The sequence below is a fragment of the Coregonus clupeaformis genome, chromosome 40 (assembly GCF_020615455.1).
Source record: "Coregonus clupeaformis isolate EN_2021a chromosome 40, ASM2061545v1, whole genome shotgun sequence".
Lineage (NCBI taxonomy): Eukaryota > Metazoa > Chordata > Actinopteri > Salmoniformes > Salmonidae > Coregonus > Coregonus clupeaformis.
The window spans coordinates 2,948,599-2,968,278 of record NC_059231.1 but is presented as its reverse complement, the minus strand read 5'-3'; the positions used below and the strand labels follow the sequence as shown (position 1 = coordinate 2,968,278).

The window sequence follows — 19,680 nt, the reverse complement described above, 5'->3', positions numbered from 1 at the left end:
CACCATGGACAGACGCCCACCCAGACCCTCCCCTAGACTGTATGCTGGTGCGCCCGGAGTTCGCACCTTTAGGGGGGGGTACTGTGACACTCTGGCTCCATGGACTTTATTATTGAGCCAGGGTTGTTCATTTTTCATTTTGGGTGTATTTCTATGTTGGATCTAGTTGTTCATTTCTATGTTTGGTTTTGGTGTTGTTTAAGTCATATGACTCCCAATCGGAGGTAACGAGTGTCAGCTGTCGGCTCGTTATCTCTGATTGGGAGCCATATTTAAACTGTGTGGTTTCACCTTTGTTTTGTGGGTTTTTGTTCCATGTTTCTGTCAGTGTTACAGAGGACTTCACTATCGTCATTTGTTGTTTTTCGTGGTTGCTTTATAAAATAAAGTCATCATGTTCACTCCACGCGCTGCGTATTGGTCCGCTTCTTCAGACGATCGTGACAGTATGGCACTATTTAACATAAGTATAACACAATGCCCCAAAAATGCAACCGCCATTAGTTTTTTTCATTACATCATTTCTACAAAGAGTTTTAGGGGTCCACTGGGAGCGAGGAATGGCCCTTCCATTGTGAGTTCTTCAGTTGTAAAGACACCATGTCACCACGCGTTTCTCCTGTGAGGTGGAAAATGGCCAGGCAGGCCCTCAGATAACTTAACTAAGCCAATAAGAGCGCTCCTGGGATACCTGGAAGAGCTGTCTTTACCAGCAACCAACCAGGAAGCAGGAGCCTCTATCTTTTCATCTGTCCCTCTCTGTTGCGGAACTTCCTGGTCCTAAGCTAGCTAATGACCCAGTCCCCTTTAATGGAGTCCTGTGGTTTCTGTTGTGACGCTAAGTAGCGGAGATAACCAGAGGTTCTTGCAGAGCGTCTGATTCCGAGAAGGCCTTGATAGAATGTCTTGATAGTGTGATTCTATCTCAACAAGTCCATATTTGCATATTTGTGTGTCGGGTATGCAGGTCCATTGTTCAGGCCAACAGATGCAATTCAATTACAATATCATAGGGTTATGGTTGTTTTGATTGTTGTGCACTCTGACCTTTGGCCTATAGTTGCTGTAAATATAGATTGAGATTAGAATGAATAATCCCTGTGGATTCTGAAAGGGTTCTGTTTGCTTTGGAGGGATGTTCGCCAGCTTGTTCAGACTAATACTGGATTAGCAAACAACTTTTTCTCCATGCATCACTTCTCAATCACTCGTTTTAAAATCCTGTTTCATTATCTCGTCTTTCACCACAGAGAATAGGGAAAAAAACGGTTTAGTAAGAATATCTTGAGGGTCTCTCTTGAACGACTCAATTACGTTTTTTTCTTATCGAGGTCATTGCAGTTGTCACCATAGCAAAAGATTTTGATTGATGTCAAAGGCCTTACTCCCTAATATCATCTCAGTTCTATAAATAAAACTATTTGCCTTTGGTTCAACGTAGTAGTGTGAAGGAAAGAGATGTCAAGTACTATGTAGTAGGTTTGTTTTGAATCCTGGCTAGGTCTGTCGCTTAGTGGATCACACAGGAAAAGGATGCTTGAAAAGTAAAGTCATGTTGTGTTCAGTTCTCCCTCTTTTTGGAGCCAAAATACAGGAGTTTACATTCAGCATGTCGATAGATAGGTAAGCCATAAGAAAACCGTAAGTGGATGGCTGAGAGAGTAGAAAATAAATGTCCATGTATCCAATGTAAAGACAAGCTTAGAGTGGCTTTAGTATATAAATAGAGATAGGCTGCAATACATTACATTTACATTTACGTCATTTAGCAGACGCTCTTATCCAGAGCGACTTACAAATTGGTGCATTCACCCTATAGCCAGTGGGATGACCACTTTACAATTTTTTTTTTTTTCTTTTTTTAGGGGGGGGAGGGGGGGGGGTAGAAGGATTACTTTATCCTATCTCAGGTATTCCTTAAAGAGGTGGGGTTTCAAATGTCTCCGGAAGGTGGTGAGTGACTCCGCTGTCCTGGCGTCGTGAGGGAGCTTGTTCCACCATTGGGGTGCCAGAGCAGCGAACAGTTTTGACTGGGCTGAGCGGGAGCTATGCTTCCGCAGAGGAAGGGGAGCCAGCAGGCCAGAGGTGGATGAACGCAATGCCCTCGTTTGGGTGTAGGGACTGATCAGAGCCTGAAGGTACGGAGGTGCCGTTCCCCTCACAGCTCCATAGGCAAGCACCATGGTCTTGTAACAGATGCGAGCTTCAACTGGAAGCCAGTGGAGTGTGCGGAGGAGCGGGGTGACGTGAGAGAACTTGGGAAGGTTGAACACCAGACGGGCTGCGGCATTCTTGATGAGTTGTAGGGGTTTAATGGCACAGGCAGGGAGCCCAGCCAACAGCGAGTTGCAGTAATCCAGACGGGAGATGACAAGTGCCTGGATTAGGACCTGTGCCGCTTCCTGTGTAAGGCAGGGCCGTACTCTCCGAATGTTGTAGAGCATGAACCTGCAGGATCGGGTCACCGCCTTGATGTTAGCGGAGAACGACAGGGTGTTGTCCAGGGTCATGCCAAGGCTCTTCGCACTCTGGGAGGAGGACACAACGGAGTTGTCAACCGTGATGGCGAGATCATGGAACGGGCAGTCCTTCCCCGGGAGGAAGAGCAGCTCCGTCTTGCCAAGGTTCAGCTTGAGGTGGTGATCCGTCATCCATACTGATATGTCTGCCAGACATGCAGAGATGCGATTCGCCACCTGGTTATCAGAAGGGGGAAAGGAGAAGATTAGTTGTGTATCGTCAGCGTAGCAATGATAGGAGAGGCCATGTGAGGATATGACAGAGCCAAGTGACTTGGTGTATAGCGAGAATAGGAGAGGGCCTAGAACTGAGCCCTGGGGGACACCAGTGGTGAGAGCACGTGGTGCGGAGACAGCTTCTCGCCACGCCACTTGGTAGGAGCGACCGGTCAGGTAGGACGCAATCCAAGAGTGAGCCGCGCCGGAGATGCCCAGCTCGGAGAGGGTGGAGAGGAGGATCTGATGGTTCACAGTATCAAAGGCAGCAGACAGGTCTAGAAGGACAAGAGCAGAGGAGAGAGAGTTAGCTTTAGCAGTGCGGAGAGCCTCCGTGACACAGAGAAGAGCAGTCTCAGTTGAATGACCAGTCCTGAAACCTGACTGGTTTGGATCAAGAAGGTCATTCTGAGAGAGATAGCAAGAGAGTTGGCTAAAGACGGCACGCTCAATAGTTTTGGAAAGAAAAGAAAGAAGGGGATACTGGTCTGTAGTTGTTGACATCAGAGGGATCAAGTGTTGGTTTTTTGAGAAGGGGTGCAACTCTCGCTCTCTTGAAGATGGAAGGGACATAGCCAGCGGTCAAGGATGAGTTGATCAGCGAGGTGAGGTAGGGGAGAAGGTCACTGGAGATGGTCTGGAGAAGAGAGGAGGGGATGGGGTCAAGCGGGCAGGTTGTTGGGCGGCCTGCAGTCACAAGTCGCGAGATTTTATCTGGAGAGAGAGGGGAGAAAGAAGTCAAAGCATAGGGTAGGGCAGTGTGAGCAGGACCAGCAGTGTCATTAGACTTAACAAACGAGGATCGGATGTCGTCAACTTTCTTTTTCAAAGTGGTTGACGAAGTCATCCACAGAGAGGGAGGAGGGGGGTTCAGCAGGGAGGAGAATGTGGCAAAGAGCTTCCCTAGGGTTAGAGGCAGATGCTTGGAATTTAGAGTGGTAGAAAGTGGCCTTAGCAGCAGAAACAGATGAAGAAAATGTAGAGAGGAGGGAGTGAAAAGATGCCAGGTCCGCAGGGAGTCTAGTTTTCTTCCATTTCCGCTCAGCTGCCCGGAGCTCTGTTCTGTGAGCTCGCAATGAGTCATCAAGCCACGGAGCTGGAGGGGAGGACCGAGCCGGCCGGGAGGATAGGGGACACAGAGAGTCAAAGGATGCAGAAAGGGAGGAGAGGAGGGTTGAGGAGGCAGAATCAGGAGATTGGAGGGAGAAGGATTGAGCAGAGGGAAGAGATGATAGGATGGATGGGGAGAGAGTAGTGGGAGAGAGAGAGCGAAGGTTGCGGCGGCGCATTACCATCTGTGTAGGGGCAGAGTGAGTAGTGTTGGAGGAGAGCGAGAGAGAAAAGGATACAAAGTAGTGGTCGGAGACATGGAGGGGAGTTGCAGTGAGATTAGTAGAAAAGCAGCATCTAGTAAAGATGAGGTCAAGCGTATTGCCTGCCTTGTGAGTAGGAGGGGACGGTGAGAGGGTGAGGTCAAAAGAGGAGAGGAGTGGAAAGAAGGAGGCAGAGAGAAATGAGTCAAATGTAGACGTAGGGAGGTTGAAATCCCCCAAAACTGTGAGGGGTGAGCCATCTTCAGGAAAGGAACTTATCAAGGCGTCAAGCTCATTGATGAACTCTCCAAGGGATCCTGGAGGGCGATAGATGACAAGGATATTAAGCTTAAATGGGCTAGTGACTGTGACAGCATGGAATTCAAATGAGGAGATAGACAGATGGGTTAGGGGAAAAATTGAGAATGTCCACTTGGGAGAGATGAGGATTCCTGTGCCACCACCCCTCTGACCAGATGCTCTCGGGGTATGCGAGAACACATGGTCAGACGAGGAGAGAGCAGTAGGAGTAGCAGTGTTTTCAGTGGTAATCCATGTTTCCGTCAGCGCCAGGAAGTCGAGGGACTGGAGGGTAGCATAGGCTGGGATGAAGTCAGCCTTGTTGGCAGCAGAACGGCAGTTCCAGAGGCTGCCTGAGACCTGGAACTCCAGGTGTGTGGTGCGTGCAGGGACCACCAGGTTAGAGAGGCAGCAGCCACGCGGTGTGAGGCGTTTGTGTAGCCTGTGCGGAGAGGAGAGAACAGGGATAGGCAGAGGCATAGTTGACAGGCTGTAGCAAATGGCTACAATAATGCAGAGGAGATCGGAATGAAATGAACTAAACATCTGGGAAAGGAGAGAGCGGGGCCTCCCTCACCACAACTCCCAAATATAACTCTCCCAACTTCCACCTCAGAAACTATAATTGTTTCACTGAAACACCCGAATAAAACTCTCCCAACTTCCACTTTAGAAATTAGAATTGTTGTAAACTACAGCGGTTCAATGTTTCAAGGAATAGACTCAACTTACTTTATTCAGCTAGCTAACTATGACGCCATAGCTAACTAGCATGCTAGCATCCAATAACACACAGTTTAGCACCAATACTTCGTTACAACAAACTACCAATAGTGTGTTAACACACTAAACAGATAATTCGTGTCCGTGTCTAGTTCCTTTCATAACGCAGCAATAATTAAACGTTGGCTAACTAGCACAAAGATATTGTATTTTGCTGCTACAGTACTGCTAGCTGGTAGTGTTGGCTAGCTAGCAATGGCTGCTGTGTTTACTTTGTTTGAAAAACGGCGTGTAGAACTAGTAGGACATTATGCGACCCTCCATGGATCAGGACATAGATCTAGATCATAGCCATATCCTCCAATGGGATAGCCTATTCATTCAAAAGAGTAGTTAGACGAATTCTATACTGCTGTATGTAAACAGTTGAGATGCAGGATTTGAAATGGGTTCAATCAAATTGATTAATTCAGTGCTTTTGCTTCACGTGTTGCCATAGGCAACATCTGCACTGAAATTTATTTGGGTACCGCTCCAGAGAGATCCCTCTCTCCCTCCCGTCCCGGAGGACCTGAGCCCTAGGACCATGCCTCAGGACTACCTGGCCTGATGACTCCTTGCTGTCCCCAGTCCACCTGGTCGTGCTGCTGCTCCAGTTTCCACTCTTCTGCCTGCGGCTATGGAACCCTGACCTGTTCACCGGACGTGCTAACTTGTCCCAGACCTGCTGTTTTCAACTCTCTCTACCGCACCTGCTATTTCATCCTCTAAATGCCCGGCTATGAAAAGCCAAGTGACATTTACTCCTGATGTACTGACCTGTTGCAACCTCTACAACATTTATTTTTTACATTTTTTATCATTTAGCAGACACTCTTATCCAGAGCAACTTACAGTTAGTGAGTACATACATTTTTCACATTGTATGATTTTTTAAGTAATTAATTTGCATTTTATTGCATGACATATAGTGGGGAAAAAAGTATTTAGTCAGCCACCAATTGTGCAAGTTCTCCCACTTAAAAAGATGAGAGAGGCCTGTAATTTTCATCATAGGTACACGTCAACGATGACAGACAAAATGAGAGAAAAAAAATCCAGAAAATCACATTGTAGGATTTTTAATGAATTTATTTGCAAATTATGGTGGAAAATAAGTATTTGGTCACCTACAAACAAGCAAGATTTCTGGCTCTCACAGACCTGTAACTTCTTCTTTAAGAGGCTCCTCTGTCCTCCACTCGTTACCTGTATTAATGGCACCTGTTTGAACTTGTTATCAGTATAAAAGACACCTGTCCACAACCTCAAACAGTCACACTCCAAACTCCACTATGGCCAAGACCAAATAGCTGTCAAAGGACACCAGAAACAAAATTGTAGACCTGCACCAGGCTGGGAAGACTGAATCTGCAATAGGTAAGCAGCTTGGTTTGAAGAAATCAACTGTGGGAGCAATTATTAGGAGATGGAAGACATACAAGACCACTGATAATCTCCCTCGATCTGGGGCTCCACGCAAAATCTCACCCCGTGGGGTCAAAATGATCACAAGAACGGTGAGCAAAAATCCCAGAACCACATGGGGGGACCTAGTGAATGACCTGCAGAGAGCTGGGACCAAAAGTAACAAAGCCTACCATCAGTAACACACTACGCCCAGGGACTCAAATCCTGCAGTGCCAGACGTGTCCCCCTGCTTAAGCCAGTACATGTCCAGGCCCGTCTGAAGTTTGCTAGAGTGCATTTGGATGATCCAGAAGAGGATTGGGAGAATGTCATATGGTCAGATGAAACCAAAATAGAACTTTTTGGTTAAAACCCAACTCGTCGTGTTTGGATGACAAAGAATGCTGAGTTGCATCCAAAGAACACCATACCTACTGTGAAGCATGGGGGTAGAAACATCATGCTTTGGGGCTGTTTTTCTGCAAAGGGACCAGGACGACTGATCTGTGTAAAGGAAAGAATGAATGGGGCCATGTATCGTGAGATTTTGAGTGAAAATCTCCTTCCATCAGCAAGGGCATTTAAGATGAAATGTGGATGGGTCTTTCAGCATGATAATGATCCCAAACACACTGCCCGGGCAACGAAGGAGTGGCTTCGTAAGAAGCATTTCAAGGTCCTAGAGTGGCCTCATAGAAAATCTTTGGAGGGAGTTGAAAGTCCGTGTTGCCCAGCGACAGCCCCAAAACATCACTGCTCTAGAGGAGATCTGCATGGAGGAATGGGCCAAAATACCAGCAACAGTGTGTGAAAACCTTGTGAAGACTTACAGAAAACGTTTGACCTGTGTCATTGCCAACAAAGGGTATATAACAAAGTATTGAGAAACTTTTGTTATTGACCAAATACTTATTTTCCACCATAATTTGCAAATAAATTCATTAAAAATCCTACAATGTGATTTTCTGGATTTTTTTTCTTATTTTGTCTGTCATAGTTGACGTGTACCTATGACGAAAATTACAGGCCGCTCTCATCTTTTTAAGTGGGAGAACTTGCACAATTGGTGGCTGACTAAATACTTTTTTTCCCCACTGTAAGTATTTGATCACCTACCAACCAGTCAGAATTCCGGCTCTCACAGACCTGTTCATTTTTCTTTAAGAAGCCCTCCTGTTCTCCACTCATTACCTGTATTAACTGCACCTGTTTGAACTCAAGGTCCCCCTGCTCAAGCCAGCGCAAGTTTGCCAATGACCATCTGGATGATCCAGAGGAGGAATGGGAGAAGGTCATGTGGTCTGATGAGACAAAAATAGAGCTTTTTGGTCTAAACTCCACTCGCTGTGTTTGGAGGAAGAAGAAGGATGAGTACAACCCCAAGAACACCATCCCAACCGTGAAGCATGGAGGTGGAAACATCATTCTTTGAGGATGCTTTTCTGCAAAGGGGACAGGACGACTGCACCGTATTGAGGGGAGGATGGATGGGGCCATGTATCGCAAGATCTTGGCCAACAACCTCCTTCCCTCAGTAAGAGCATTGAAGATGGGTCGTGGCTGGGTCTTCCAGCATGACAACGACCCGAAACACACAGCCAGGGCAACTAAGGAGTGGCTCCGTAAGAGGCATCTCAAGGTCCTGGAGTGGCCTAGCCAGTCTCCAGACCTGAACCCAAAATAAAATCTTTGGAGGGTGCTGAAAGTCTGTATTGCCCTGCGACAGCCCCGAAACCTGAAGGATCTGGAGAAGGTCTGTATGGAGGAGTGGGCCAAAATCCCTGCTGCAGTGCGTGCAAACCTGGTCAAGACCTACAGGAAACGTATGATCTCTGTAATTGTAAACAAAGGTTTCTGTACCAAATATTAAGTTCTGCTTTTCTAATGTATCAAATACTTATGTCATGCAATAAAATGCAAATTAATTACTTAAAATCATACAATGTGATTTTCTGGATTTTTGTTTTAGATTCCGTCTCTCACAGTTGAAGTGTACCTATGATAAATATTACAGACCTCTACATGCTTTGTAAGTAGGAAAACCTGCAAAATCGGCAGTGTATCAAATACTTGTTCTCCCCACTGTAGCACTGTGTGACATCTGCTGATGTAAAAAGGGCTTTATAAATAAAATGTGATTGATTGGTTTCAACAGGGGTGGTTTGATTTGGGTACCGCTCCAGAGAGATCCTGTTGGTTTCAGCAGGGGTGGTTTGATTTGGGGACCGCTCCAAAGTAAACGTTAGCCTTGGCCTCCGCCTCCCCAGTTCTTACCCAATCACGTGTCCCATCTGCAGGGCAGTTTCCCCTATGGCCAATGCACATCACATTTCCAAAAGGAGTTTGTGTCATAATGGTCCCATCCCCCATTGGCCTATAGCACCATTTTAGGATTCAGGGTCCTGTACTTGTTATCTTGCTTGATTTGACAATGGAGAACCTCGGGTGACGCTAACATAGCAGTCCGCTCCGTCTCAATGGAAAGGTGTGATCTGAAATTGTGCGTAATTTGCGGGGGGACGGGGGGTAATGACCCCCCTCCCCAATATTAGAGACCGGTCAATAATATACCATGATGAATGTGATTGATATGAAATAATTTTCCCAACGTAAAGCACCAGGCAGCTAATGGCTCCATGTGTCTTTACACTACACAGTGTACTCAATTCCTCATTTTATGATTGGATCCCCCCCGCCGCCAATTCTGCTTTTCGTTTGGCCTGGTCCCCTGAGGCCGTGGTTTGTGAAATAATTTTTTTTTGGAGCAAGGCTTGTAAGGAGAACGGAGAAACACGCAATATCTCCTCTCTTTCTCTCTCCTCTCTCCTTAACAAACCCTCAAATCTGTAAACGAACTTAGAACAAATTAAACAGTACAGTCAAATGTAACATGGTAAATTCATACACACAAATAAGAATTATATAGGAAAGGATGTTTTTTCAAATGGAGAACGTTTCTAACTGACGATGTGCATCTCCCTTGTGAGCACTATTTCTCAAAACCAGTGATAACTGGTAACGGTTACATTGGGCTCAATTTTGAGAGTTCAAAGACAACTTTGGTAGTATTCTTTCAGAACAGCTATACAGTGTTAGGTTCTAAATAAGCAGAGTAAAACTCACGGGCAGCTAGTAAAGCTCAAACCAAGTTTATTCAACCACTGGGTCATACAGCTGCATAAGACAAAGACATGTTTCCACAAGTACATATATTTATACCCTCCACTGGGCAGAGTCAACTCCTTGCACATCTAGACAGCCAATACATCTCTGTTGCTAGGCAGGACTTTAGCCAATACATCTCTGTTGCTAGGCAGGACTTTAGCCAATACATCTCTGTTGCTAGGCAGGACTTTAGCCAATACATCTCTGTTGCTAGGCAGGACTTTAGCCAATACATCTCTGTTGCTAGGCAGGACTTTAGTGATGCCTACTCCTTCTCACTTCACCTGGACTGGTAGGACTGGTGGAGTGATGTCGCACATGCAGCTAACAAAAACATATGGAAATGTCTGCTCTACCCAAAATTACAACCAAATAATTGCAGCATTACCGCAAAAATGAAAGAGGAAAGTGGAAGGGGGAAAAAGTAAGGAACTTGTCTGTCGGCCCTGCATTAAAGAACATAATTGGTTAAAGAAAATTGTGATAAATAAAAAAGTATACCAGTTTCATTTAAGGACCAAAGGATTGACAGCCGTCCCATATAGACTGCAAAATAGTTGGGAAGAGATTTTTGACGTACCGATTCCATGGCATAGTGTTTATGAACTGATGCGCAATTATTTTAAAATTATTATATAAAATTCTTGCTACCAATGGAATGTTATTTATATGGGGGATACAATCTTCCCAGCTCTGCAGATTTTGCTGTGAAGAGACAGAATCATTAGATCATTTGTTTTGGTTCTGTCCATTTGTAGCTTGTTTTTGGACACAGGTCCAGGAATGGCTAAAGGATTGCAATATTTACCTGGAACTAACCTTGCAGATAGCATTACTGGGTGATCTGAAAAGTCATAGTCAATCAATCAATAATATAATAATACTTTTAGCAAAAATGTTTATTTTTAATTCACAATCTGTAGAAGCAATGAGAATAGAAAGGTTCAGAACTTTTGTAAAACATCACAGTACGGTTGAAATATATATGGCAAATAGAAATCCTATATGGATGGTGTTAAGAGATAGATGGGAGGTATTGAATAGAGTTGAAGGATGGGACTAATAACAAATAACAAAGATAGCTAATAATGTAAGCATACTGTGTCCATAATAAGTATATAGGTTGTATGTTGGGAGCTTTTGGGAAAGAGCACAATTAGAAAGATATGGCATATAGAAGCAAACCGGATGGACATCATGAAAATGATCGGAGAGGTTGAGAGTAGAAGAAGTTCAGGAGCAATAAAAAAATATATATATATACAGTGAGCTCCATAATTCACTGGACAGTGACCATTCTTTTGTTATTTTGGTTCTGTACTCTAGCACTTTGAGTTTGAAAGGATACAATGACAATGAGGGTGAAGTGCAGACTGTCAGCTTTAATTTGAGGGTATTTTCATACATATCGGATGAACCGTTTACGAATTATAGAAGCTTTTGTACATGGTCCCTCCCATTTTCGGGCATCAAAAAACATTGGACAGTTTAACATAATGTAGAATAAAGTAATCATTGTTAATATTTGGTCGCATATCCTTTGCATGCAATGACTGCTTGAAGTCTGCGATGCATCGCCATCACCAGACGCTGGGTATCTTCCCTTGTGATGCTCTGCCAGGCCTGTACTGCAGCCATCTTCAGTTCCTGCTTGTTTCGGGGACTTATTGCCTTAAGTCTCCTCTTCAGCATGTAAAATGCATGTTCAATTGGATTCAGATCTGGTGATTGACTCGGCCAGTCAAGGATTTTCCAATTTTTGGCCATCAAAAACCCCTTTTTGCTCTAGCAGTATGTTTAGGGTCATTGTCTTGTTGCATGATTAAGTGCCGTCCAATGAGTTTGGAGGCATTTGGTTTTATCTGAGCAGATAAAATATTTCTGTAGACTTCAGAATTCATTGTTCTACTTCTGTCTGCAGTCACATCATCGATGAAGACAAGTGAGCCTGTTCCACTGGCAGCCATACAGGCCCAAGCCATAACACCCCCTCCACCATGTTTCATGGATGAGGTGGTATGCTTTGGATCATGGGCATTTCTTTTTTTTCTCCACACTTTTGTCTTTCCATCACTCTGGTACATGTTAATCTTTGTCTCATCTGTCCACAATACTTTTTTCCAGAACTCTTGGGGCTCTTTTTAGGTGCTTTTTTAGCAAACTGTAATCTCGCCTTTCTGTTCTTCAGGCTTATCAGTGGTTTGCATCTTGTAGTGTACCCTCTGTAGTCCTGCTGGTGTAGTCTTCTGCGTATGGTAGACTTTGACACATCTACACCTGCATCCAGGAGAGTGTTTTGATCTGTTGGGCTGTTATCAGGGGTTTTTCTTCACCATAGAGAGTATTCTCCGGTCATCCACTACAGTGGTCTTCCTCTGTCTACCGGGTCTTTTGACATAATTGAGTTCACCGGTTGTTTTTTTCTTGTTAATGATGAACAAAACTGTTGACTTGGGCATGGCCAGGGTTTTTGCAATGTTCCTGAATGATTGATTTTCATTTCTGAGCCTTATGACGGCCAACTTCATTTGCATCGACACTGCTGTCTTCCTCATGTTGTCACACCCCAATAACAACCTCCAAAGGCAATAGCAACGTCTAGAATCATTACTATTCATCAACAGCTCTCCTGCATTCACTAACGACACAAATGAATACACCTGCCTAACGACACACATCTGTGAAGCCAATTTAACAAATACTTGTAGTACCTTAAAATGGGGGGACCATGTACAAAAGGTGCTGTCATTTCTAAACGGTTCATCCGATATGTATGAAAATACCCTCAAATTAAAGCTGACAGTCTGCACTTCACGCTCATTGTCATTGTATCCTTTCAAACTCAAAGTGCTAGAGTACAGAACCAAAATAACAAAACAATGGTCACTGTCCAATGAATTATGGAGCTCACTGTATATACAGTGGGGAGAACAAGTATTTGATACACTGCCGATTTTGCAGGTTTTCCTACTTACAAAGCATGTAGAGGTCTGTAATTTTTATCATAGGTACACTTCAACTATGAGAGACGGAATCTAAAACAAAAATCCAGAAAATCACATTGTATGATTTTTAAGTAATTAATTTGCATTTTATTGCATGACATAAGTATTTGATACATCAGAAAAGCAGAACTTAATATTTGGTACAGAAACCTTTGTTTGCAATTACAGAGATCATACGTTTCCTGTAGGTCTTGACCAGGTTTGCACACACTGCAGCAGGGATTTTGGCCCACTCCTCCATACAGACCTTCTCCAGATCCTTCAGGTTTCGGGGCTGTCGCTGGGCAATACGGACTTTCAGCTCCCCTCCAAAGATTTTCTATTGGGTTCAGGTCTGGAGACTGGCTAGGCCACTCCAGGACCTTGAGATGCTTCTTACGGAGCCACTCCTTAGTTGCCCTGGCTGTGTGTTTTGGGTCGTTGTCATGCTGGAAGACCCAGCCTAGACCCATCTTCAATGCTCTTACTGATGGAAGGAGGTTGTTGGCCAAGATCTTGCGATACATGGCCCCATCCATCCTCCCCTCAATACGGTGCAGTCGTCCTGTCCCCTTTGCAGAAAAGCATCCCCAAGGAATGATGTTTCCACCTCCATGCTTCATGGTTGGGATGGTGTTCTTGGGGTTGTACTCATCCTTCTTCTTGCTCCAAACACGGCGAGTGGAGTTTAGACCAAAAAGCTCTATTTTTGTCTCATCAGACCACATGACCTTCTCCCATTCCTCCTCTGGATCATCCAGATGGTCATTGGCAAACTTCAGATGGGCCTGGACATGCGCTGGCTTGAGCAGTGGGACCTTGCGTGCGCTGCAGGATTTTAATCCATGACGGCGTAGTGTGTTACTAATGGTTTTCTTTGAGACTGTAGTCCCAGCTCTCTTCAGGTCATTGACCAGGTCCTGCCGTGTAGTTCTGGGCTGATCCCTCACCTTCCTCATGATCATTGATGCCCCATGAGGTGAGATCTTGCATGGAGCCCCAGACCGAGGGTGATTGACCGTCATCTTGAACTTCTTCCATTTTCTAATAATTGCGCCAACAGTTGTTGCCTTCTCACCAAGCTGCTTGCCTATTGTCCTGTAGCCCATCCCAGCCTTGTGCAGGTTTACAATTTTATCCCTGATGTCCTTACACAGCTCTCTGGTCTTGGCCATTGTGGAGAGGTTGGAGTCTGTTTGATTGAGTGTGTGGACAGGTGTCTTTTGTACAGGTAACGAGTTCAAACAGGTGCAGTTAATACAGATAATGAGTGGAGAACAGGTGGGCTTCTTAAAGAAAAACTAACAGGTCTGTGAGAGCCGGAATTCTTACTGGTTGGTAGGTGATCAAATACTTATGTCATGCAATAAAATGCAAATTAATTACTTAAAAATGGCCAAGATGATTGGATATTCACTAGGTCCCCCTGTATGGTTCTGGGATTTTTGCTCACCGTTCTTGTGATAATTTTGACCCCACGGGGTGAGATCTTGCTTGGAGCCCCAGATCGAGGGAGATTATCAGTGGTCTTGTATGTCTTCCATCTCCTAATAATTGCTCCCACAGTTGATTTCTTCAAACCAAGCTGCTTACCTATTGCAGATTCAGTCTTCCCAGCCTGGTGCAGGTCTACAATTTTGTTTCTGGTGTCCTTTGACAGCTCTTTGGTCTTGGCCATAGTGGAGTTTGGAGTGTGACTGTTTGAGGTTGTGGACAGGTGTCTTTTATACTGATAACAAGTTCAAACAGGTGCCATTAATACAGGTAACGAGTGGAGGACAGAGGAGCCTCTTAAAGAAGAAGTTACAGGTCTTTGAGAGCCAGAAATCTTGCTTGTTTGTAGGTGACCAAATACTTATTTTCCACCATAATTTGCAAATAAATTCATAAAAAATCCTACAATGTGATTTCCTGGATTTTTTTTCTCTCAATTTGTCTGTCATAGTTGACGTGTACCTATGATGAGAATTACAGGCCTCTCTCATCTTTTTAAGTGGGAGAACTTGCACAATTGGTGGCTGACTAAATACTTTTTTCCCCCACTGTATGTATGTGTATGTATTTATATGTATGTATATGTGTATGTATGTATATATATATATATATATATATATATATATTAGGGCTGTCAAAAATAGCGCGTTAACGACGTTAATTAGTTGTTTGCTGTTAATTACGTCAATTTTTTTAACGCATTTCACGCATGCGCAGTGTGACAAATTATTCAGGTCAGGAAAGTGGTTGGGAGCTAGAGGCGAGATGGAGCAAGGTGAGCAAAGTGGGCCTATTGACGGATTCAAATATAAAAAGAATGATGATGGTACAGTTAACAAGTACAAGGTTATTTGCAAGATTTGTAAGAAGGAGTTTCAATTTCACCGGAGCTGTTCAAGCTTGAAGTACCATGTCAACGCCAAACATGCGTTTGCTGGGCCGTCAGATTCAGCAAGTGGTTTGCGCCAGACCACGCTGAATGTTTGCAGGCAATTAACAAAATCAACCTCAGATAATTTGACCAACACAATAGCAAAATGGATTGCAAAGGATTGTAGACCCATTAGCATTGTAGAAGACTCAGGTTTCCTTGATGTTTTGCAAGTGGCGTCTCAAGACTCATTCTATAAGCCACCGTCAAGAGCCACAGTTATGAAGAAAATCCACGAGCTCTATGAAAACGAAAAAGAAAAAAGGAAAGAGGTCTTGGCTCAAGTAAATCATATCGCCCTGACAGGAGACCATTGGACATCAGTGAGTAAAAACAATTACCTCGGAGTAACTGCACATTTAATCAGTGACACGTGGGAACTGAAGTCTTTTGCGCTGACTATATTAAAAACTGAGGAGCGTCATTTTGCGGAGGCTTGTAAAGAACAGTTCCTGTCTGTTGCACGTGAGTGGGACATCGAGGGCAAGACTACAACCATTGGGACTGACAGTGCACGCAACATGGTTGCCGCAATTCGACTTACACGCTATGAATACATGAACTGTGTCGCTCACATGGTGCAGAGAAGTGTCACAGTGAGTCTTGCTGACAGCGGCTTTGTAAATGCTTTGGCCAAGGCTCGCAAAGTTGTCGGTCATTTTAAGCACAGCCCAGCAAATGCTGCGGAGCTTCAAGCACAACAAGTCAGCCTGGGAAAGAAGCAAGAGCCATTGATCCAGGATGTTCCAACACGTTGGAATTCGACGCTGGAAATGGTCAAGCGCGTGAGCAGAAATAAAGAGGCTGTCATCGCAGCCCTGGACAATCAGGAGCACAAACTCGTTTTGCCGACCGCAGCAGAGTGGGATAAACTGCAGAGGCTGGAGACACTTCTAGAGCCATGCAGGTAAATCAGTCTGTAACTTATCAAATAACATCGCTTTGATTATTTTCTGGAATGAATTAAACCAAGTCAAATATCAATAACATGTATCTATGTAAAAAAATAATGATGATGATAATAATAATAATAATAATAATAATAATATGTTGATAACCACTGTTCTAATAATACACTGTCTCTGTGTGCATGTGTGTGTTTGTGTGCGTAGGTATGTAACTGAGCTCCTGGGTGGAGAGGCCTATGTCTCCTGTTCTGTGGTACTACCTTCTCTCTGCCACTTGCGTCTCAAGATGGAAGCCTGTGATGAGGACCCTGCATATGTGGTGAGATTCAAGACCAAGTTCAAGGAGGACCTAGCATCCCGTCAAGAACAGCTCAACAATGCATGGCTCCAGATTGCTACAGTTTTGGATCCTCGTTTCAAAGACTTGAAATGCCTGCCCAAGACAGACAGGGAAGAGGTGTGGACCACACTTGAAGGGATGCTGCAACAAGAATCACCCAGAAGGTCTTCACAGACACATGATGATGGGCCACCCAGGAAGAAAATCAGCCTTCTGCAAATGGGCTCAGATTCAGAATCAGAAGATGAAGAGGTCCAACCTGCCATACAGAGGTACAGAGCAGAGCCCACCATTAAATTGGAGGACTGCCCCTTGAGGTGGTGGGCATCTCATTCAGGAGCCCATGAGAAGCTGGCCTCACTAGCTCACAAATATCTAGCCACTCCTGCAACCACTGTTCCCTGTGAACGACTTTTCTCAGTTGCAGGTCACATTGTGAACAAGAAAAGGTCAGCTTTACTTTCAGAAAATGTGAACAAGTTAGTTTGCCTCAGCAACTGGCTGAAAGATGATGAAGCTCAGTAGATTTGAAAGGTGATGTTCAAACAAAAAGACCAGTTTCAGTGCAACATGTTATAGTAGTTAGCAACTGGATTTTTGAGCAACTGGATTAAAGAATGGAGGAAAAGGTAAAAGATTGTTCTTTGGTTTGATTTAAAAGTTTTATTGAAAATGTTTTTTCCACAGATGACTCAAATTGTGCAAAAATGTGGTAGGTCACTGTTATGATTTGACTACATTTATTGCTTTCTGTTCAATTGAATACTGTAAATTGTACATCCTGGTTAAGAGGAATGCCAAAGAGGAAGTGATGGAACATTACAAAGACAAATATTATGGTGTGTAGTATGTTTCAGCTTGATTTAAAACACCATTATTTGGCTGTGTTAATAAACAGACATAATATGAAAATTATGTATCTGTGTCCTGTTATTTATCTTTTGGTATGCATTTCAGAAAAAAAATGGTTAGGATTCAGGTGTAATTGCAAATAGTGATTAATCATGATTAATCCACTGAAAATTCTGATTAATTTGATTAAAAATTTTAATCATTTGACAGCCCTAATATATATATATATATATATATATATATATATATATATATATAGAGAGAGAGAGAGATATATATATAGAGATATATAGATAGATATATATATACACTGCTCAAAAAAATAAAGGGAACACTTAAACAACACAATGTAACTCCAAGTCAATCACTTTTCTGTGAAATCAAACTGTCCACTTAGGAAGCAACACTGATTGACAATAAATGTCACATGCTGTTGTGCAAATGGAATAGACAACAGGTGGAAATTATAGGCAATTAGCAAGACACCCCCAATAAAGAAGTGGTTCTGCAGGACTTTAGCCAATACATCTCTGTTGCTAGGCAGGACTTTAGTGATGGCTACACTTTCTCACTTCACCTGACCTCGGCCCAAATTCCTCACTCCTCCCCAACTCACGGCTGTCCTGGAACAAGACTGGGGCCCTTCTCCTCTCCATTGGATACCTGACTGGAACCAGACTGGGGCCCTTCTCCTCTCCATTGGATACCTGACTGGAACCAGACTGGGGCCCTTCTCCTCTCCATTGGATACCTGACTGGAACCAGACTGGGGCCCTTCTCCTCTCCATTGGATACCTGACTGGAACCAGACTGGGGCCCTTCTCCTCTCCATTGGATACCTGACTGGAAACCGAGTTCGGGGGCCCTTCTCCTCTCCATTGGATACCTGACTGGAACCAGACTGGGGCCCTTCTCCTCTCCATTGGATACCTGACTGGAACCAGACTGGGGCCCTTCTCCTCTCCATAGGATAGCTGAGATGTAACATGTTCTCCCTGCACTCCCCTTTATCACTCAGTAGATTTCCATACCCTCAGTTCTAATATGCTAACATGAATAAGGATATTTCTTATTTCAAGTTTAGAAGTTAGTACCACACAACAGCTATACACACACTTCTAATTGTCTGCATTCTTACAGCAGCAGTGGGAAGCCATAGTGTGTGTTTATGCCTGTTATTATTGTAGAAGGCTACAGAATTAGAGAAGGGCTATTTCTATTAACCTCAGGCAGTAGGCTCAAGCAAGCCTGTTTCTCCCCCCGGTCGGAGGCAGCCTGCCTGTCTCCCAGACTCTGACCATTGACCAAGAGCAGCAACCTATCCTCCTTATTTATGCCAATTTGAAGGCCACAGTGGTGGTGGAAAAGCACTAATCATGTGTATGCAACCAAATAATCACTATTAGAATACCTCCAGAATCAACTAAATGTTTTATTTCAATTTGAGAATCTACAATAGAAATTGTCCCACCCTACCCCAGGGAAGTACTGATCTAGCTAATGATTAGCACAAATACAGACCTCATGCTTCAGCTCCCAGACACCCTTAGAAGGGCGTTGACCCCAGAACCCATTGACCCCCCCCACACCCCAATATGCAACCCAAAGTTACGCCTTTGAATTAAAGGGACGCAAAGACAACTGAACTCCCTAAAACCACCTGCTCTGATTCTCCGCACCTAAGCACACATCCCTTCCCCAATACACGTGCTAATATTGGACTATAAATTGTGCCATCCTGTATTATACTTACAGAAAAATACGGAAAGTATTCAGACCCCTTGACTTTTATCAAGTTTATTCTAAAATTGATTAAATTGTAAAAAAAAACTTATTTAGGCTTGCCATAACCAAGTGGTTGAATACTTATTGACTCAAGACATTTAAGCTTTTAATTTTTTATGAATTAGTAAAAAATTTAATAAAAACATAAATCCACGTTGACATTATGGGGTATTGTGTGTAGGCCAGTGACCAAAAATATTAATGGAATGTAAATTCAGGCTGTAACACAACAAAAATGTGGAAAAAGTCAAGGGATGTGAATACTTTCTGAAGGCACTCGGAAAGTATTCAGACCCCTTGACTTTTTCCACATTTTGTTACTTTACAGCCTTATTCTAAAATTTATTAAATTGTTTTTCCCCCTCATCAATCTACACACAATACCCAATAATGACGAAGCAAAAATAGGTTTTTAGAATTTTTTGCTAATGTATTAAAAATAAACAAACGGAAATATCACATTTACATAAGTATTCAGACCTTTTACTCAGTACTTTGTTGAAGCACCTTTGGCAGTAATTACAGCCTCAAGTATTCTTGGGTATGACGCTACAAGCTTGGCACACCTGTATTTGGGGAGTTTCTCCCATTCTTCTCTGCAGATCCTCTAAAGCTCTGTCAGGTTGGATAGGGAGCGTTGCTGCACAGCTATTTTCAGGTCCGGGCTTTGGCTGGGCCACTCAAGGACATTCAGAGACTTG

General features: G+C 43.7%; 2 protein-coding genes across 2 annotated transcripts in view; both read left to right on the top strand.

The window, feature by feature from the left end:
* Nucleotides 1-19,680, top strand: part of LOC121554944 (aryl hydrocarbon receptor-like) — an 85,689-nt gene that overhangs the window by 17,974 nt on the left and 48,035 nt on the right. The window lies entirely within an intron of this gene.
* Nucleotides 15,435-16,876, top strand: LOC121554945 (zinc finger BED domain-containing protein 4). The gene is made up of 2 exons (XM_041868652.1): nucleotides 15,435-16,001; nucleotides 16,207-16,876. The coding sequence occupies exons 1-2, from the start codon at nucleotides 15,616-15,618 to the stop codon at nucleotides 16,865-16,867; spliced, it is 1,047 nt and encodes a 348-aa protein (XP_041724586.1). The 5' UTR covers nucleotides 15,435-15,615; the 3' UTR covers nucleotides 16,868-16,876.